The sequence below is a fragment of the Xiphophorus couchianus genome, chromosome 20 (assembly GCF_001444195.1).
Source record: "Xiphophorus couchianus chromosome 20, X_couchianus-1.0, whole genome shotgun sequence".
NCBI lineage: Eukaryota > Metazoa > Chordata > Actinopteri > Cyprinodontiformes > Poeciliidae > Xiphophorus > Xiphophorus couchianus.
In genome coordinates this window covers 7,431,441-7,453,920 of record NC_040247.1, presented here as the reverse complement: position 1 = coordinate 7,453,920, position 22,480 = coordinate 7,431,441, and the positions used below count along the sequence as shown (strand labels likewise).

The following is a 22,480-nucleotide window of genomic DNA, read 5'->3' as shown; positions in this document are numbered from 1 at the left end:
GGCAATGCAAACATTATTTAGTCACTGCAGGGCAGCTATTTATCTATTACACAATACATTCCTCTACTCCTATGCTGCATCTCAGCAGTAACCACATTTGTTGGATTACACATTACCATCTGTTTGTCTGAAAAACTGAAGCTAAACATCTCTGTGGGCTGATCTCTGGCTTGTATTGATGTACCCTGACAGGAAATGACTTTTGTTGTTTCTGTACAAGCAGGATGATACATTTTCCAGCAACTTAACCCCATGTGCTCCTTTTCCCTCTTTAAAGTAAGGATCAATAGGGCCCTGTTTAACACATGAAAAAGGCTTTTAAAAATCCCAAACTTTAAGTTATTGTGCCCACTGTTTAGAGTCCCAGCTCGAACATTATTTGAAAATAGCATCCAGAAAAAGCATAATTTACAACAGGCCGCAGAGTCTTGTTTCTGCTAAGATTTAAACCCCAAACCTCTGAACACCCACTACTTTTCAAAGTTTTCTCTTGCACTTATCAGACTTTCAGTGAAGGCCAAGGTATCATTAACACTTACTCCATGGTCATCTGAGACACCACATCAAATGTAGAAAAGTCAGAATTGGCAAAGTTTTCTTTGTACTGGCCCATTTTGATGGCATCCAGCCACTCATCCACAGTGCTGAAGGTGGAGAAGTCTGGGATGCTGCGGTCCAGGAGAGGGAGATGGACCCTACAGGGGAGATAAGAAAGACGGATCAAGAATAATAATAGTTCAAAGTGGAAGATCTAACATCATGGTCAGTCCAGACCACCTGCAGATGATTCAAACATGAATTATTATGTTACATTTTCAAAATGTTTGACAGCACGTAGAGAATCCCACAAGTCTAATCCATGAAAAAATATTTTCCAAACTGTTTCCTCATAAAGGGTATTTTCCAAATGAGGTGATAGTCTTCAGGGAGCCAGCGTATTCACTGAATGTCTGTGGAAAATCTGGGTTGTGGTTCTGCACTACACCGCAAATGAAAGTACAGGCCGGGATAATGGAAATCAGCAAAGCCCTGGCCCTGACAGCAAACTAACACCCAAAGCAGAGAGGCCTGAAAATGTTTTGTTTAAAAAAAAAAATCTGCAGAGCTGCTCCAACCCCAGGGTTGCCTGGAGCATTCGTGGGAAGGTTTGGATCGATCAAACCAAAAGGCTTTAATTTACATAACCGCTAGGCACCAGGAAAAACAAAGAAAAATTGCATTTGGCAAATGTGAAGAGTGCCACAGATGACACTGTCGCAAAAGCAGAAATATTTTAGTCAACAATTGAAAGCCTTGGTACTGACAGAAGCTGAGATGAATCATACACTTAAAGATGTAATCCATATCAGTGTGGAAGAAACCAAAATAAAAAGGCCTATTTTCTGTGATGCCAATGGAGACATGAATAAACGCACAACCAAATACCTTACGGGGAGAAGAAGGAATCACAAAAAGGAGAAAAGTGCAGACTGAAAATACAAAGACTCAGCTTGTGTTTTACTTACCCTGAAGATAAAGGAGTCATAGCTTTCAGTGTGTTCGGATTACGGATCATCTTGTCGAGGTTGTTAACAATCTGGCTAAACTTGGGACGGTTGTTACGGTCCTTTTGCCAGCAGTCCAACATGAGCTGGTGCAGCGCGTTGGGACAGTCCATCGGCGGGGGCAGCCGGTAGTCCTGCTCTATAGCATTAATGACCTGCGGGGGGAGATACATCACTTTAAGCAAGATATCACATATCCAAACATGCAGTTTTCCACAAAAGAAATAATTAAATCTGAACAAATCTATAAGGAAGCAGAAAGTTTTTGACAGCACTGTATGATGTGACACAGATGCCTACTTAACTTACCAACTCTTCAAAATGCTTCAAACAATAAAACATATCATTTAAGTAAATTAAACATTTTTTTTTTAGAATTTCAAAAATATAATTGATTTCTAGTGTAGTTTCAAAAATAAACTGCTTAAAAAGTTTTAAGCAGTTTATTTCAATTTTTCATTGTTGTTTTCAAAAGAAGCAATAGAAAAGTACTGTAGAGTTAACTGGATGTTCCATTTTCCTGACACACTACTTTGATAGTGTGTACACTGATATCAAAACCTGTAAAAATACAGACTAGGTGTTTTTTTTAGCAACATACTCTGTGCTAAAAATTGAATAATCAATGACCTTTTTTAGTGTATTTAATGTTCAGTTCCCATAAAGCCACTTTACAGATATGTCTGACACTTGTATACAGAGGTAGTGCATAGTTAACAGAGGAACAACCCCAAGCACACTTGCAGGAAGGGCACACAATCCCCTGCTCATTATCAGGGTCATTAAAGAAACTCCATTCAGACGCAGATTAATCTTATTCACAAGACCTCCAAACGAGGACCCCGATGGAGCAGAAACACTATCTGGAGCTACTAATATGATAACCGTTGAGGTTCTCAGTCCCTCTTAGCACATTAGTGTTCTCACTTTCAATTTGAAACTATTTTCATTATCTCTCTCCCCATAATTTGCTCTCTCCTTCACTACCCAGAGGGAAACAGAAAATGGAGACTCCAGTCAAGAGCAGAAATTGTCCACTGAACACTGCTGTGCATTTCAAATGATCTGATTATGTCTGTGCGTAAAGTGTGGGGGAATTTTCATATAAAACCCTTGTGTTTAGCCAAGAGAAAGGAGACACCATTGACAAATTTTATCTCAGAGGAATTTGAGGCTTTATTAGAACGCAGCGAACCAAAAATATATATGTGCACTGAGAGTTGGGGAATAAATGTTTTAGGGTGGCCCCTAACCTAAAAAAATTAACAGCACCAGTGAAAGTGACAAAAAGCTTGTTAAATACGTACATCTTGATTGGTCATGTCCCAGTAAGGTCTCTCTCCATAAGACATTACTTCCCACATGACAATCCCGTAGCTCCACACATCGCTAGCTGAGGTGAACTTCCTGTATTGGATTGCTTCGGGAGCAGTCCATCGGATAGGGATCTTCCCTCCCTGTGAAAATGAGGGGAATGACCCAAGTGAGGCAAGTGACACCGAAACCTGACCGCCACAGTCTGGAGAGACACTATTCACAGAAACAATACTAATTGTAATCCAAACTGGGAGGTGAATATAACAAAACTTTTAGGAGGGAAAGTGCGGTACATGGAATATTCTAGACAGAAGAAGGATGAGGAAAACAAGTGGAGAGATGACATTTGTCCTGATAAGGGGGAACAAAGTGGGAGGGCACTGCGGCATGTACGTCAATCCCTGGTTTAGTCCTTAAAATAACACAAAAAACAAACCTTCTGGCAGAACTATGCAAAGAGTTGTCAAGCTCATTTGACTTATTTTAGAAGACTGATAATATCCACCAAAATCAGTTGCGTGTGTACACAAGGTAAGAGTTCAAATATTTTATTACCAGAGCGCTTGTGTACGTAGGATCTGATGTATCGTCCTCCAAGAAGCGTGAGAGACCGAAGTCTGACACTTTGCACACAAGGTTGCTGTTGACCAGGATGTTCCGAGCAGCGAGGTCACGATGCACATAATTCATGTCAGCAAGGTACTTCATGCCCGAAGCAATGCCACGTAGCATACCAACAAGCTGGATCACAGTGAACTGCCCATCGTTTTGCTGAGGAAAAGATATATTAGGTCATAAATTATTTATAGATCAAAAAGAAAACAAGTCTCTTAATACATGAGGCTCACATGACAATACTATACTGCAGTGAACTTACAATGGATAAATCTCAAGGTGAAATTTGCTTCAGTAACAGATAATTTCTGGGGTTGCTTGAAAAAGTATTTTATTGGGTTTTAATGGCATCTCTGAGTATTTATGTTTAGATAATTTTTTTGATTTCTGATATAACCTCAGAAAAAAACTTTATTCTTATTTTATTTTATGCAGGGACCACTATACTATTTAGACCGTCCACAAAATGCACTGCTTTCGTGGTTGCAGTTTAACTCTTCTTTTAAACACATGTAAATTCTAAGCATATACTGCACTATAGAAAAAATAATATTTTGTTAAAGCATTTTATAAAGCAGCTTTGACAATGTTCCTCCAAGTTATTTGTTTTGTAGATTATGTGTAGTCTGCCTGTTTGAATCAGTAGACTTCAGTATTTATGTTGTACTAACAGTGAAGAATTACTAAACTAAGCTGTTGAGAGCTTACCTCTCTTCTGTTATGCATTCTAGCATATAAAAACACCATATGGATGTGTTAACAAGGTCAAAAGCTTGATTCTCACCGGGGGTGGCCTTTAACCACCAAACTGCCAGCCATATGCCAGTTTTTTTTAGATTTTTACTTTGGTTGTCTTGTTTAATAATAACCTTGCAATGGCTCAACCTTTTGATCAAAGTTTTATGCAAAATGTCTTTGTTCGCATCATGAATCACAATTAAGATATGAATTAAGACATATACCAGAAAAATATGCATGGACTGGAGAGAGCTACAATGATTAGGGTGATGGCAAGTGGGTCTGCCAACATCAAAGATTTCATCACCAAAGACAGACCAAAAATACCAGTGGACAGAAAAGTCTCGTCAGCCTTTATAAGAAGGATTTCACTGCTGCGATATAAGATTTTTTGTAGTGATTATTGAGAATGCCTTTATTTACTAAATTGCAAAAAAAAAACAAAAAAAAAACACATCTGTTGCATTATTTTATTATCCTACCTTGTGATATGTTTTATCGGAAAGCTCACTCAATACTTTCACAATCTCCTTGTTGTTAAACAGCATTGTTTACACATGTGTAAACCTTCTAATGTTTCCTTGTGCACTATTGGGGCCTTAATGGAGAAGGGTGAAGACCAGGTGCTGCTGGTAAGAGTTCTGACATTGTGGAATGGAATAATTAAAAAAATTCTTCAAACTGCCCAAGGTCACCGAGAAAGACCTGGAATTAACATCAACTGTTTTTATGAAAATAATTAATAATGCGCTTAGTGACAATGACATCTATACCAGTTCACCTCACAAGAAAAGACATTTTGAAACTTGTTTAAAGTTTGATGCCCATTTAGACATTTCAATTAATAACAGGTAAATTAAATAGATTATTTATCTATTTATGATTAGATAAATAATGATAGGATTAGATCATTATTTATCTCCCTGAATTTCCGTGCAGGAATGGCACTGCACTTTATCCCAACATTACCTTTAGTGACAAGATTGAGGAATGAACATGTAGTTAGTACAGATCAAACATAATAAATTTATTTTCAGCACACGTTTTAAGAGGGAATCCTCTTGGTGCTGCACACCAACAGGTTTTGGTTGAGCTTAACTTTCCTCTGTGGGACTAGGCAGGACTAAGCTGGGACTGGCTGTCTGCATACAGCTGTCCCCCTTTCCGTTCTGGTGACGGCTTTATACCCCATGCTCGGGTAGTGTCTGGAGCAGTGGTGCAGCTGTGCCTCCAACTGGGCACACCTGCATTACTTCCACCACCCACCATGATGCGATGAAACCAGAAGACCCCGGATAATGGGGCATGGGAGCATAAGGTTGAGTGTGGACTGACAGAAAAAAAGCTAACAGTGGAAATAGCAGAGCAGGCAATAAAGGCCCAGACCGCAGCAAAAATTCATACAACCTATTTCTCTTTCTAACATTTTAATCCTCATTAGCTGAGTGGATAACTCTCATCATGCCAAGCTGCCCATCCTTGTGTAGCACAGCAATTAAACAGGATGTATTATTCATGAAACCTTTCTCACACATACACACTAGCACCTAATCTAAAAGCCATCTTGGCATATACTTTAATTGGACCAAATCCCCCTATGTGATTTGGGTCAAGTCAGGGGAAAGACATACCCCCAAATAATGTCAGTAAAGGTCTTGTTTGAGTTTCAAGAAATAACTCATGGAAGTCTGGAGTTCATTCTGTTTATTTTCTAAGCTTATAGGTGGCTCGAGATTCAGTCCCAACTATGATCTCTCAATCCCCGCTCCATTTCCTCAGCTTGTTTTTTCTACAGCAGTTAAGCCAAACCTTCAGCAGGCAGCTCAGTAGTCTCTACTGCCGCTGTTGCAAACAAACAACCATCAATTGCTCTAAAAGATACAAATCATGTTCAGAGGCTTTGACACTGTCAGCAGCTGTTGCCAAACTGTCACTGTTGGGTGCTACAAAGTTTTACTGTTGTTTTCAAAACAGTGGGCTGTCAAATATGTTTAACATATACAGAAAAACAGCTTTCACCGCAAGATCAGATTCCCCTTGCAAAACAAACAAACAAACAAAAAAAAACCAACTGATCCTTTGCCTCTCCGAGGTCAGAGACAGAATGCAAATAAAGGCTCTGAACCCAGGCTCAGCGGTGCGCTGACAGGGGGTTTTATGTTGAATTCGGGATGATGGCTTTGATGTAGTCTTGGAGGAGGAAGTTAATACTGACAATTTGGGATGGTTGTCAGTGGTAAAGACAGTGTTTAGACACTTTAAGCCTACAGTGAAATTGTATTTTAAAGTAAAAAAAAAAAAAAACTTTTATAAATGCCTGATTTCTAAATGTGTTGTTTATACACATACAGTTTACTGTTTTATGAAACATATTTAAAAGTATTGGTATGGTATTTCATAGACATACACCTTATAAGCTAGGAACTTTTTCACAGTGAACCTTGATTGTTACCCACCCTATCTTGGAGATGGGCACCCACCCACCTATTTGGTGATACCTGCAAGGTATCACCAAATAATAGACTATTATCTACATCTGCTTTTGTCATCACAAATATCTTAAGTCTACTAAAGTGTATATATTCTTTTGAAATTATATTTAATTGAGGATTGCTATGGCTTTATTCATGAGCATGACTTTCACCTGTTGCTTGGTCATTTTAAACCAGTGCTTTCCAAACATTCCAGCTTCTAACCCAGTATATAGTCCACTAATAACTGGCTTAAGTTTATAAATTTAGATTATAACACAATTAAAGAAGGTGATAATAAAAGCAAACCAGCCTCATAAACTACTACACTATGTTGAATAATTAATTTCTGCTGTTTTTAACCTTCTGAAAGGATTTTGTCAAAAATATGCATTATTAGAAATATTCTTTTCATTTATTTTTATTGCAGGAAATGATCTAAAAAAAAAAAACGCCTTTTCTATATCATAAACCGCAGATGAGTCAGAGCCCCAACATTTGGAAACAACTTCTCTTGACATTTTTGGATATAAAATGCAACGAATCAGCATACAAAATATGTACAAAGTCTTTCTTCACAGTCAATGAATCCATTGATGAATCATGGAGTCCATTCAGGTATTTCTCTGTACATTGTCTTTGTACATTCAAAAAAAACAATTTAAAAGCTGTTTTAAATAAATAAAGTGTAATTCTTATGTGTAATTCTTATAAGGCATTCTTACAATGCTTACTGAGGGTGGTTGAATAACAGGTATCTCAAATTATTAATTCTCTTTTAGAAAACACCATATATCATGAGCCCCCGTTATTTGTACACTGCATGCAAAACCATCAGAACATAAGACTTGATTATCTATCTATCCCAACACAGTTAGTGATGGGCTGTGTAATATGTCATCCTATAGTGGTTTCATATATAAACATATGACATTTATTTTAAGTCTTGAAAAGAATCGGAATAATTTAACGTGGGATGTAAAAGGAGAGCGTGGAGGTTTCTATATAACATCCCTCGCTGGGGAGATTGTGAAAATTAAAAAATCCAATGAACTCATGAGCACTTTATATTTCATGTCAGGGAGCAGAAGACAAAAAAATAATTAGAATTTCATAAGCATCCATGCGTGGTGCTGCATAATAAGCAGTGAGCCCAAGAGTGACAACAATTCTTCGCTCCACCTGACAAGACACTTTATGAAACAGAGCACAGTAAAGACTGACAGAAAATATTATTGAGAGATGGGTTAAAAATGAGCATTTGCAATTGAGTGCAATAACTCTCCATTGGTAATAAGGAGCTACTACGGTAAAATTACCTCTAGCAGTTGAATTTGATTAATCTTTATTATGCGAGTTGTTGAATTGTTTTCTGGATATTAGTATGCTGTATGCGGAGCAGGACTGATTGCCTCTTGTCAGCTTTTGACAGATAGTTTGAAGGCATCTCAAGAGTTGTTTAGTGAAGTAGAATATGCTAGACAGAGTTGTCATAAACTTATTATGCTGAGATCATTGAATCATCTCTTTTTTCCTCGTCAAAGCACAAGCATTGTACAGGGACCTCCAAGCTTCAAAGGAGGCAGTTTTTGAGGCCAACACTGTTGTTAGAGCTATCATTACTCTGTAGAGCGGTAAAATTGTTAGCAGTAAAAGTAGAAGCATAAAAACTGCTATAGGGGAAACATTTCTGGTTTCTTACTCTCAGGAAGGTATCAAGGGATCCATTCTCCATGAATTCAGTGATGATCATTACAGGACTGCTCTTGGTGACCACTCCTTCAAGATGAATGACGTTAGGATGGTCAAACTGACCCATGATGCTGGCCTCGCTCAGGAAGTCTCTCCGTTGCTTTTCGGTATAGCCAGACTTCAGGGTCTTTATGGCCACAAACATCTCTCTTTTTCCCGGGAGCTTTAAGTTGCCGCTGCACACTTCCCCAAACTCCCCTGTTAAAAAGTAACATGGAAAATAGATCAATTTATAAATCCCCCATAATTAAATGTGCAACTAGAAATATGCAGCATTCCTGCACCTACTTTGACTTAGTAAATAGCTTCAGAAAATGCAGTATTCTAATCCTGTTTCAGTAAGATTTCTTCCTTACCTGCACCAATGACTTGTTCAATCTTCACACAGGATATATCAATCTCCTTGGCAAACTCCCTCACTGCCTCATTTGGGTCCTCATACGTGAATGGATCAATGTAAATCTTCATTCCTGGAGACACTTGGAAGATAGGAAAGAGCCACTATAATATTTAATTGATGTGGTCATGTAAGTAGACCTATGGGCCAGACAGTCAAATGCAGTGAGATACAGCAATAATTCATTCATGTTCCATTTCCACTATCCTGTGCAATTATGGGATATTTTTTTTCTAAGCCATAAAGGCAATGAAGGCTGGAAGATGGAGGAGGTACTGTAATTACAAACGGTGGTTATGACAAGTACCTTATGGCCACTGTGTGTGGTTGTTCAGTCAGCAAGGACATGACACCTTCAGTCATCTTATCTGTGATTTAGTGGGTTAATATATATATCATCTCCAGTGAGCCACAGTGCCATTAACACTCAGGAGAGGAACCGGGGTCCTGTATTGGTATTGCTCAACTCCACCTCTAGAAATAAATTGGCTGTCCTAAGCTGCAATGCCAGGTAAATTGGCTTAAGGTGGCCTTTAAGTGTGTGAGGACTTAAGTGTCCTGAGTTTTAAATCCGATTATAGTGCACATACCTCCACATCAGACCTGAGGCCATCTGAATGGATGCACAACTCACACATGGTCGGCTGCAGTGCAAGAATAGCATGCACATTGCCTGAAAACCTGGCAGACTACAGCAAGAAAACATGCTGCAGAAATGGAACAGATGGAAAAGATCTTACCCGGTGCAACCCCCCATTACTAAAGCCCACAATCTCTTCTCAAGCTGAAGCACAGTTCAAAAGACCACCTTCCTTTAATGGCAAAGACCACCATAAACACGGGCAAAAGCCTGAACTGCGAGTGGTGTGAGAACAGGATGCACACAAGACACGTTAGCTTCTGATAATATCTGTGAAATAGCCAGCTATTTATTGGCACACTCTTGACTGTAGCTAAAACTGAAGTCCATTGCACAGCCTGACTCAATTCTGCTGAGAAAGTTATCATCTTATGGGTAAAACTGACTTACTAAAGAGGAGAGTGCTGAGACAAAAGTGCTGAGACAAAATTACACAATTGTATAAATTCAACAGTAAAAAAAAAAAGATCTGTTAATGAGGCCAGATGGAAATATTTTTCTCACAAAATTATCCATGCATTAACGTCACTGAAACTCAATGCTTTTTGAACTATAAGAGGGAAGAAAATCATAGAGTAACTCCACTTATTCACCAAATTCCTTTGAAATTTTTGACAATAGCAAACGACTCATGTACATTAGTATTCTAAGGGCCTTTAACATAAGTGAAGACTGACCTATTTCTAACATAATGGAATTAGTTGACTATGAAATGTGATTCCTGGAACACACAGTTGAACACGGATCTTGTTGTTAAAGCCACACCCTAAGTCAGAGGAATCAAATAATGGGAAAGATTTCACAAAGGTGCAGGCCGGGGGTAATGAACGGCCGCTGTGCAGGGTCCGGAGACAAGGACAGCAGCAAGCAAGGTGGTAGCCATGGAGACAGGTGTGTGAGGCTGTTGCGTGCTGGACGAGTGCCACAGGGATAACTGCATGACACGGCAGTCATAGATGCAGGTGTGTCTAATCCTGGAGCAGAAGCTGTTGGTGAGAGTGAGCGGAGATGAGCGGTGGTGGTGGTTTACTCACTGTGGCCGCTGGTGTAATGCTGCAGTTTGTCTGTGTATTCTGAATCACCCCTGTCAAAGCCACGCCTCCTGGGGAAAAGACAAAGAACTCTAGCTCTGGCTCAGAAAGAGGGAGTAAGGAGGGGGAGAACACATGAATCAAACACCCCCAGGTGTAGCTAAGCTGGAGATAAATCAGCTAAAACCAGAATAGAGGGTAGAAAAGGGGTTTTTGTTTTGTTTTATTGCTGCACAGAAGAAGGCATTTACACAAGCATACCACACAAACATAACTAGATCTTTCTTTTTAAAAACCTTCTTGGTTTTAGTGGATGCATTAATTGTGTCAAGGTGGTAATTATTGTATATTCAATACACAATTTCCTTTTTTATCCCAATACGTATGTATTTTTACAATCTACATTCTACAGACAGAATGTCTTCCTTTTAGAGTATTAAAAACACTGTACTGGTGTATGTCAGTGAATTAGATTTTTTAAAAATAAATGTATTTATATTTAATATTATTCAAAAGGTGAAAATCATATACTAACTTAATATTGCACAGGTTGATATTTTTAAAATTTGTATTTGTGCACATTTTGATAATTATGGCTGCAGCTAAAAAAAAAAAAACGCAAAATATTTAAAAAATGACATTAATAAATCATTTTTAAACCATACGTTTTATGTTGAAACCTGCACAATTACAAAGACTGTTGATTTACAGTTGCCCAGGATACAGTTTTTAAGAGTATTCACAACGTAATTGCTAAAGAAACTGTCTGTTCACAAAATGGTGCATTTTAGCACATATGAAAAGTTCAGTGGAAGAAAAACGTGGTAGAAAAAAATCCACAAGCAGCATGGATAACTGTAATCTTGTTAGGATCGTAAGGTAGTGTTTTATGATTTTTATAAAAGTTATTAAAAAAATTCTATTAAAGACTAAAACAGTAACCAAATCAGTTTATGCTAAATATAAAGTTTGCTCATAGATAACATCCTTCTTTGTAGATTTTTAATATTTTTTAAATAACTCTTAATTAATAGAAGCTGACCTTTTCATTTTGTCTTTCCAACACAATCTTTATTATGTCACTTTGAAACCATAACCTAAGACAATGAGTTACTGCATCCGTAAAAGCCCTGGGGAAATCTGCAGCAATAACACTGTAAGGTTGAAATATTTATCTTGCACATACTTTTCAGACCTAGAAATGCTGCACAGGTGCAGACCTGCACTGTCAATATCACTGGCCTAAGTGGGAACTGAAATCCAAACCAGAATACATGAACATTTAATACTTCTGCAACTGAAGTATCTGTAGAGCTTTCATTTTTAAACACCAAGACTTTTAAATGTACTGAATACTTTTAAACCGAGGTAGTTTTATTTGTCCAATGAAAGTGCAGAGGGACAAAAAAAAAAGAAAAAGACAAAAAGTTAAAAAGATCACACAAACTGAAAAATAAAGTGGCATTTTTAGCCATGTTTTTTTAAAGACTTTTACATGACAGAACGGACTCACCGGTTACAAACGATGATGATGACAACCAGAGCAATGAGGAAAACCAAACCAGCAGCTGCTGAGCCAATGATGAGTGGAAGTTTCTCCTGAATGCTTGTGTTGTATTCCTCTATATAAGAAAAAACACAGAGATAAGCATAATTGCATGCATACACATACACACAGTCACACAGATCCACAAGCTGAAACATATGGGAAAGCATCTGAGCCTCTGCAATGGGTGGCAGACAGGCATACGGCTGGGTGAACCATTGAGCATCTTGGCATCACTGCTGGCTGCACACAACATTTTACAAACCGCATCGAATGTGCTCCGATGCTGCAGATATGGACAAATCATCTGGCAGAAAGTGTGTGAAGTGAAGGGGGAAGAGAGCATATTTGGATGAAAAGCGGACTGGTCACACAGCCAGGAATGACAATCTTGTGACTAAATGGGCACACAGAGACAGAGAAAGCTTTTTTTTTTTAAGAGAGTCACATTATTTTATTTTATTTTTTAAGTGTTTTATATGAGATTTAAATGATCAATTCAATGCAACTAATTAAACTTAATAAAATTTTCATAATGATATTGCTTCCGGAAAAACTTCATCTACCCTCTCTGCTTCTACTTTGCTGGAACTGTTAAGTTTTTTTATGTTTGTAGAACTGTTCTTCACTTTAAACTGTATCAGCAGCATTTTTCATGCAACTCAAAATAACCTTTAAGTGGACGTTGAACACAATTAGCATTGTACACCCTCTGTTTACACAATATTTCCAGTTCTGAGTCAGTCTGATATTTTGTGTGTGCTGGGATCTGTGTGCACGGCAGCATCACGGATGTTCCTGTGAGAGTTCAGGCTAATGATGGCTCTAGGCTCTGCCGGCTGATGGAAATGAGATGTTCAGAGGGGAATACCCAGACATAGCTCTAACATTAACCTACTTGACTGATGTTTACTAAATGTAAGCCATGTTTTAGATAACAAGACAAATTCAATCTGATCTCTAACCCAGTAATTGTTGTATAATAAATTAAAAACATTATTAGTGCTTGATCTAATTATTCAAACTACATAATAAAATAATGTGGTAAACAGCACTATGAAAAAAAATATTTATCCCTTACATATTCATTCTGCTTTTGCTTTTTTTGTCAGACTTCAGATCAACAGATACATTTCAGACAACGATAAGGAGAGTAAACAGAAACATATCAGGCTTTCATTTCTTAAGCTAGGAAAGCTGTGCAATCCGGCCTGACCAAGTGTGAAAAAGTAATTACCCCCTTGATAAATTATGCATCACATATGATTGACAACAATTTTGGAAAGCTGACTTCCATTTTGCTAGCCACACCCAGGAACAAACACTTCTAGACCTTGTAAGCCAGAAATGGATCATACAGAACCTGTCTGACAAAATGAAGCAGGCAAAAACAAACAAAAAAGCCACAATCTGCAAAAACAAAAACAAAACAAAACAAAAAAACTGAAGCAGCTCAGCAAGCCAATGTCTGCATGCATTTGCTGTGTCTGGATATCACACACTGTATAACCAAACCTGTTATACCTACAAAATTGTATCATCATGTTTTGGGTCTTACAGGATCATTTATTAGATTAAGGGAGCAAATTCTATTCACACACAACAAAATTAGCTTTTTTATTATTATTATTTTACCACAAATGACCTAAATACGTATTTGAAGCTGATTTTAAGAAAATTATTTAGGTCATCTTTTTCTATTGGAATTTGTTTGATGTAAGTATAACGGAAAGAAAAATAAGACATAGAACTAATCTATCACTTCACACATACTTATTTACAGCATAGTAATTGTTTTAGAGTACATGTGCTTTTTCCAGCACATAATGCGTCCTTCTCAGTTCTGCAGCTGTCTGAAATCTTACTGCCCTACCCAGTGTGTTGAAAAGCCAAGCATGAAAGGTGATAAGAACTCTGCGTGCTGCGGTGAGCATTGGCTGAATTCTCACCCTCCGTCATGGTCTGGAAGTACAGTTTGCCACTGTAGCGTCCAAACCCAGCTACAGTGCGGGCCCGGACCTGGAAAACATAGATGCTCCCAGACTTGAGGCCACGGATGACTGCAGTGTTGGTCTGGCTTCTGATGGTGGTAGAGTTATATTCTGATTGATCCTGGGGGCAAAAAATATTCAGTAAGTTTCAGTGGACAATTATGAAATAGTGCAATTGTATAAGGTAATTATTTTCAAATGCTCCAAAGTGCAATTGCACATTAAGGGCCCAAGCTAGTGACAGAACTCACATTTAAGGTCTTTTTTAAACAACTAAGACAATTAGTTTTTATTATGAAGGGAAACATTGAGCGGCTGCTGTTAGTAAAAAAGACTGGGTGGCAGTTTGAGGTCAGGTGGATCCTCTGAGCTACGTGTGATGATCAGAGCTATATTCCACTGCCACACTTTCCCTCTCCAGAATGTTGACATGCTTGAGAGCAGAGACTGGGACATTTTTAGCGGCTTCCTTCAATACGTTTCTCAGCATACACTTCTGAGTCACAACAGGAGCTGGGACAATTGTTTTGACAGCTCTCTCCAGCAGTGTCAGTAAGAGGAATGGTAGTCAAAAGGCAAGCAACAGACAAAAGGTTGAGAAACTACATAAGTATTACTTCTTGTGTGTTTTCTTATTAACTGACATGCTGCATTACACACACATTTGCATCTGTGAGTGTTCTTTTGAGAAAGTATGCTGATTCGGAGGAGCTTGCCCCTCAAAAAACTATTTTTACATCAGTCAGCGTACCATTGTTTCAACCACAAGTTTCAGCACATCAATCCCCACTGGCCCTGCTGCGGGGCTGAGTGTGTTTTTTTCTTTCCCAGTGACTGACCGTGATTGTAATTGGAGGAGAACAAGCAGAGGTTCGAAGTGATATTCAGAAGCTACATGCCTCCAAGGATCTGCTGCTAAGCAATTGAGCAGAGAGAATTCACATTTAAAATACACTAACGAAACGATTCAGCTCTTAACAAGTGAACACTATATTTAGCTTGATAAGAATAAAAGAAAGTCTGTGTTTTATGTTCAATAAGGACTGGATGAAGCATTTGCAACATGTACTTGAATGGCTTGAGTACCTTTTCATAATACTGTAGTTCATAGTCCAAGATGACACCATTTGGCTGATCTGGCTGAGACCAGGAGAGGGTGATGCTGTCCACAGTACGGCTGACCTGGTGCATTATAGACACAGTAGATGGAGCTGTGAAGATACAAAAGCAGTGTGTTACCTGAAAATTAAAAAGTCCAATCAGATTAAAGTACACAATCACACAGAGAGTATCTATGTCATACTTAATCTCATAACCAAACAGAGTTCTGGAATGCTCTAAGCCCATAAAGTCTACAACATATAATAATGTGTAGGCTCCAGCTGGAGCATCAAGGGCAGAAATTAAGCTTACAAGTCACAACAGTGGCAGAACCACATAAGTAGGCACATGGGACTTCCCGATGTGAAATGTGACTTTGATGAGATGAATATATGCTTGTCATGGTGATAACAGAGTGCTTTCCTCTAATATTATTCAAAAAAACACCAGACCACCATGTAAAGGAAAGTGGATCTTGTTATTTTACATACACACACAAAAAACAAACAAAACAAAAACCACAAAACAGTATGATAAAAGCCAAAAACAAATACCTTTTTGTGCTGATTAGGAAAACTCCCATTTAAAATTTATTCTGATTTGCTTTTTAGCCCAGAGGGAAATCATCCATTAGGATTGGTAAACTAATACAGTCAAAAGAGTTACATATTTTAAAATATTTCTGGGAAAACATCTGAGACTAAAAAAGAATCCAAACCACTGTCTAAGAAGCAACCACAACAGCACTGTCAATAAACTCTAATAAAGTCATTTTTTAAATATTTATGAATTCACGCATCTTAAGATATTTTTAATTGTACATTATTAATGAATAGATAGTTACTGTAAAATACAGACACAAGCTAATTTTTATAGACTAAAAATAAAAGGGAGGGGTTTTTTTACGCCTTACATCATTAATTTATTGTACTCATTGTTTTCTCTTGTCAAATATGAATATAAACTAAATTTTACAAAAAATAGGTTTAGGTTATTTATGCAACTATTAACAATATTTATTAGTGTCTTATTTTGTCATAATCAAAAACAATACGTGCTAGAAAACATCATCATGGGTGGTCTTCTATAGTCTTACATAGTCAAGTGACCTTAAATATTGTCAGGTCAGACAGGGGCGTGATCACCCCAAGTTGTCCAGCAACCATTATGATTAGTTCAGGGTGCCACAGGTCAACTTAAAGCTAAGAGAGGCTGAGGATAAAAAGCTCTGTCTGGGAAGCTTGGCAAGGGCTGTGGACCTCAGTGTCTGAGCCTCTCTCTGTGTGTGAATGAGTAGGGTGGGTTGAGGTGTCAGGGAAGGAGGGGTATTGGGCAAAATTTATGTACACCGAGCCCCACGCTCATCAGTTTCAGGCCCATGCAACTCACACACACTGCCCTCAGCCAGCAGTGACTCCCCTGAGTCCAAGCAATAAAGTCAGAAGTCTCTCCCTCGGCACGTGTTCTCTGTTGAAAATACATCGACTGGAAAACTACAACTACCACGCCTCTATAATATAGGTCTGTGAAGTTGCAAGAGTGTGGTTGTTATATAATTATCTATAAATTATGCACCTGATTTTAATATCATAAACTGATTACATATAAGTATTGGGAGAAAATGTGTCCTTAAGTCGTGTAAAGAAGGAAAAGAAAATGAAGTTATTTAAGTAACCGTAGTGATTCAGATCTAATAATCAAAGATCTGTCAGCAAAACTTTGCGTGTCCTTTCACTAAAACAAAAGCCTCCGTCTAGCATAATAAATTGTGATATCTCACATAAAAGAGGCTGGAGAGTCACTGAGTATGTTATGTGCAGCTGCCGGAAAATAATAAACTCAGACTCTGTTATTCATTTTAGCGAAACACTCTCACCAAGATACTCTGTAACTCTTTAGTGTTTGGCATGGTGCTCCAATCCAGGAGTCAGAGGTACAGCAATGTTTACAGTGTGCAGTCAGGACACCAGCCTGAGGAATCTCGTCCTTCTCAAAGTACTCCCCAGTTTGTTTGCAGTCACAAACGACAACCTAATAAGGCAAACAGTTACTCAAAGGGGAACTCACGAGTATCCCATTACGGATGCACATATATTCAAGACGGCCACATGGCCTTTTCCTGCATAGCATTTCCATTAAACACACGGAGCAGCCATGCCCAGAAACCTGATATACGGCTGGAGAAACAAAGGCAGCTCATGTATTCATGTACAGAAGGATGGACACATGCCAGCATAAAAAAAACCTGTTGGAGGAGAACATTGTGGTTTGTTTTTGTCAAAGGACAACGTCCAGTTAGACTGAATGGCAGTTGACATGTCTAGCCTCAAAAAAAAGAAAAGACGGCAAAGTGAGAGTCAATTAAATGAGGATATGGCTATTTGAGGTAAATACTGCACACAGAAGTAAAGTGTTGAAACATTAGGCAAGTAGAGAAAAAAACAAAGATATCTGAAATATAAAACCAACCGTGCTGCATATTTTAAGGTAATTCAGTACATGCACTTCAAGCTAAATTGATGTTTCACCAATTGAGTGTGGAATGCATTGGCATGCCGAGCCAATGCTTCACTGAAGTGATTGCTTCAGGGCTGATTCACATGTGAAAACTATTTTCTTACATCAAATTCATGAACTAATTCCGCAAATGTCTTTGGCACTTTAATTCTTCAAGCCTACCTAGATTCTTTTTTCCGTATCTTAATCTGTAATTTTGAGGGTTAAGTAAATACTTGGTTTCCTGTGTGTAAACATAAGTCGTCAAATTATGCCACTAAACACATGTTGCAGTCATTTCAAGTCATTTTCTGTTGTTGCAGTAATTATTTTTAAATCATGAAGATTGTATTCACTTAAACGCAATTAGAAATTAAAACGGTGGTTTGAGAAATCTTGTTATTTGCATACGGTAAGCCAATTCTATCAAATCTGATCTTTTTCTTCTGAGTAACAAATACTTTTCACTGACAGATTTATTCATAGGTTTTCTCAGTGAAGGCTGTAGTCATGCTTATAAAAAACATGAAGCAGTTACAAAGACAAGAGCAGGGATTGTAAGTTCATGTAATTAAATTAGATGGATGAATTGGAGAGAAAAATGGTGTGGTATTTTATGGTTTTTCACCAACACCACAAAACATGAGCATGTGTATATTCTGCATAGTTTTAACTGTGGACAGGCTTTGTCTACTTTTATTTTATTTTCAATAAATCACAACTTATAAAAAGCTCAGAGCAAATAATGGGGACAATCAAATCAAATAATGAATATGGGGTGGAATGAGGCAGTATCAGGTTTCTTAATTGAACAAAGACAGGCAGCCCCAGCTGTTGTCAGAGAATTGGGTTTCAGACCCCACATTATTAGCCCACACTGGATCTGATAGAAAAAACAGTCGCTCTGAGTCCACTCCAGAATGACACTCTGGCCTTGAACCAAGCTACTAGAACACAGAGACTCTGTTTTGCTCCACATCTGCGATTGATGTTTTACTGCTATATCTGAGCACCTAATGGCATCCCTAATCAATTAAAGATGGAGTTTACGGGGATATTTCTGCTGATTAAAAACAGAACCAATTTACCAAGACATTTTTCCTCTACCACACGTAGTACAAAAGAGGGGCTTTCAACCATCCAATTAATGTGTGTCTCTGTAATGTTATTATATTGCTCTCGTTTAGTGGGCTTTTCCACTCTCTCTTTGAAGATCTCCTTGACTTGTAGTGTTTGGCCTCCAATAATAGGCACTGTTAGGAACATGATGGGCATCTTCATTAAGTAAAGCTGATAAAGAGGAACTACTGGGGGTGATTGGCAACAAAGCATGTTGGGCACACACTTACTGCACAAACTTCCAGGGGGAAAAAGGAGTCCTATCTCATGCCAATATCCATGATAACAGCTTTTATTAATAGAGAAGCGAGGGAGAACTAGGTTTATTTCACACAGCTCACAGTCAATACTATGCAATAAACTGAAACCTCGGAAACAAATAGATATCTTGAAAACCTCAAACATTTTTATGCCTGTGGATCATATGCCACAGATAAACGTTTAAAGTCTTTTATCTAAATCTTTCTTACAACCCACTGTGTCTGCAACCATGTGGCTCTGATTTGATTAGAAGTTCTGCTGCAAAGAGCAATGCTATGATTTGGGGAAGATGTGGGGAGGTTGCGAGAACAGGTCAGGCCTTGTAAATCCTTTCCCCTTTTCATTGTAAAAATCAGTTTTCCCGCAGAGCAAACTCTCACAAGAGGGCCTGAACCAGTTGGCCGTATACCATGCAGCCTCCCAAACTAGCAGGCACTTCTCCCCTCCTTTGGGCTTCTGACCATTTATGAGTTGCAGAGACATCTTACAGGGAGAGGCCCATATTTGCATGCACTTTTAGCATGCTGGCAGACATCCCTGTTTCTCCAGCTGCAAAGGATTGTGGGCTTTACATTTAAAAAGATTTTCCAAAGCAGTAAAGCTACAAAAGTGAGATTTCAGTTGATCAAACTTTAAACCAGCTGTACTGCAAGCGACTAGGGACTCTAATACACTCAAACAAACACCAAACTAATTCTAAATTGGGCTTGTCGGAGGTTTGAATTGTTTTTCAGGAGCTACCAGAGGATGGGGTTTAAATGTAGGCCAACATGTCAGATTTGTAGAAAAAGTAAATGCAGATTGCAGATTGGTGTACAACTAGAAAATTTTGCAGAGGAAATTAAAAGCATTTATATGTTTTGAATAAATGTGGTTCTTTGTACAACTTTTCCAATGTTTTAAAGAGGAAGCACCTTTCTTAAGAAAGGTGAAAAGACATCAAATAGTAATAAAATATATTTTCCTTTTCAGATAAAAAGTTTAGTAGGCTGTTCTTTATATGAGGTAAAATAAAAAAGGTCTTTTTTTATAAAAATTGTGCTGAACATTTGCACACTGTCAAAAATGTCATCTTACATTACAGATAAAAAGTTCTTTAGTAAGGGTAAAACAGCCATTTCAATTGGTAAAAGCATTCCAGGCAGAATAAAGCCACAATTTTGAATCCACAGATTCTCTGTGGTCTTTCAGTCTCTCTGGGCCGATTAAGACTGAATAGACAATATTCGAGTTGTCTGCTGCAGCCTTGTAGATTGAAGTCTTTCACGTGTACAGCGGTGGGTCAACGCTGCAGTTTAATCAGCAGGCAGCGTATCTGCATTTAAACATCTTCCAAATGCGCAAGAAGAAAATCTCCACAAACCACAGGTTACATGTCAATATTATTCACAGTTGGAAAACAAGTGTGGGCTGTGGTTGTCTTTTTTCCATTAAGACAAGGCTTTAGTGGTAGTTTAGATTTCACAATACTCTGGAAAGTAAAATAAACAGAAGGAAAATACATATATATCAAAATTACTGTGCACATATTATGTCTGACCACCATAATATAATTTAGGTAAGAGAATAATATAAGTAGACTAGGAATAAAATGAATATTTCAACATTTTGTCAAGTTGTAGCTCCAAACTTTTATTTACTTTATTGGTATATCATGCAATAGGCCAGCACAAAGTAATTGAAAGTTGTGAAGTTGAAGAAAAAATATTTACTGAAAAAAATCGGAAAACAGTGCAGGTAATTGCAATACAGAACCACCATTCACCACCTAACATCAGGCCAATACATTCTTATATCTAAAGAAGAACCACTATTCCATTGTGGCTCTGGCCACAATGTGTTGTGTTGTTTTCCTGCTAGACTCAAGTCTGTTCCAGCCTCTAGCGTGTTTTCTTTCATTATTGTCTTGTATTTAGTGTGGTCTATCTTCTTATTAGCTCTGAGAAGCAATAGACTCTCCCAGCTGAGTAGTAGATTTGTGCAGTTCCTCCAAAGGATCTCTTGACTGCTTCTCTGATTAATGTTCTCCTTTTCCAAACAGTATAGAATCTTAATCATTTCCACAACATTATCCCTGACATGTGCAGGGTGTTTTTTGGTCTTGATAACGGCCATAAGCCCTTCACATGAACAGCTGTATTCATAAGGCTGAATTACACACTAGTGGACTCTACTTAATAATTAGGTCAATTCCAAGAAGACATTGTTGCAGAGCAAAACTTTCACATTATTTAAGTGTTAAAAATAATGTTTAGTTTTAGTTAAATGCTACTTTGTTTTCATCAACAATAACCATGTTGAGGTTTTATGTTGTATAATACCAAAATAGAAAGCAGTGCAAAGAAAATGCATATTTTTGCAAAACACTGTAACTCTCCACTAAATCAGCACAAAATTACTACTAACAAAATAATACAATAATAAGTTCTAATTTTATTAAATATTGCCAAAAATATGTGTTAGTAGTGGCCATGCAAAGGGAACAAAACAATCTTTTTGTTTTTTTAATCTAGGTTGAGTTTTAAAGGTTTAGTGGCAGAGAGACCAAAGGATTACTTGAAGCAAATTCTCTTCAGGGGAATTTTGTCCCTCTACCCAGAGGGAAAGAGTAAATATTCAATATAAAGCATATGAACTAGATGTGAGAGATTTTTTAAAAAATTGATCTATAGTTATAAATCATCAGTATATTGTTCAGTATAATATCCTGAATACTTGCAGTTGTTAGCTATGTGATTTTCAAGGCTTTCTGAGTAAGTAAGGTAATCTGAGCTTTTGAACATTAAATCAGCACATTATGCAAATGTACCAAAACACAGAATGATCGCTTTTGCTGCTTTATAGAAAATAAAAAAATTGCCACTTTCAATCACATCAAAGGTTTTAGGCTCTTCTGCCTCTTCTACCTTTTCTGCAACTTGGATTAACATTATATTTTTGATGCTGTTGTTTTTACATAACTGCATGCTCAGATACTAGGGAGAATCCTCCTGCCTAAATAACTGGATGACTATTTTGAGTTAACAAGCAGTATTATAAAAATGATATGGTGGCATTTTAATCCAGCCACCATTCTTGTTTTAGAAAGAAAAGCTGGTATATTTATGTCTGCTTTTTTTTTAAACCAATATGCTGCAATGTTATTTTGATTAAGAACAGAGACTTTTTGGCCTGACACTAAGGTCATCCAGTTCTATGCAGTATGGGGCTGCTGCAATGAGCGGTGAACAACAGACAGGCTTATAAAAGATCATCTATGCTTATAAAGGTCCCAACCCCAAATTACAGATAAAACCCTCCAGAGGATGATGGCAGTCGAGTTTTTATGATCTGCTTCGTCTATGTGAGAAAATCTAGGCTATGCATTAAAAAAAGAGTTGCATTAGTACAGAGTTAGTGGGGGTGGGAGCTTATGTTCAGATGAAAAGACTGTTTCCAAGACTGTTTCTGAGACAATAACA

General features: G+C 37.8%; 1 protein-coding gene across 4 annotated transcripts in view; it reads right to left on the bottom strand.

The window, feature by feature from the left end:
• ephb2b (eph receptor B2b) overlaps positions 1-22,480 on the bottom strand; it is a 123,629-nt gene that overhangs the window by 2,163 nt on the left and 98,986 nt on the right. Inside the window, exons 6-15 of one of the 4 annotated variants that reach the window (XM_028002854.1) lie at positions 15,129-15,253; positions 14,001-14,163; positions 12,019-12,127; positions 10,509-10,576; positions 8,794-8,916; positions 8,388-8,635; positions 3,417-3,632; positions 2,852-3,001; positions 1,506-1,699; positions 540-695 (exon numbers count right to left, since the gene is read on the bottom strand). In XM_028002854.1, coding sequence (XP_027858655.1) covers positions 540-695; positions 1,506-1,699; positions 2,852-3,001; positions 3,417-3,632; positions 8,388-8,635; positions 8,794-8,916; positions 10,509-10,576; positions 12,019-12,127; positions 14,001-14,163; positions 15,129-15,253 — 1,552 coding nt within the window. The remainder of the gene's footprint in view (positions 1-539; positions 696-1,505; positions 1,700-2,851; positions 3,002-3,416; positions 3,633-8,387; positions 8,636-8,793; positions 8,917-10,508; positions 10,577-12,018; positions 12,128-14,000; positions 14,164-15,128; positions 15,254-22,480) is intronic. The other 3 variants (XM_028002856.1, XM_028002855.1, XM_028002857.1) reach the window with 3 other exon arrangements.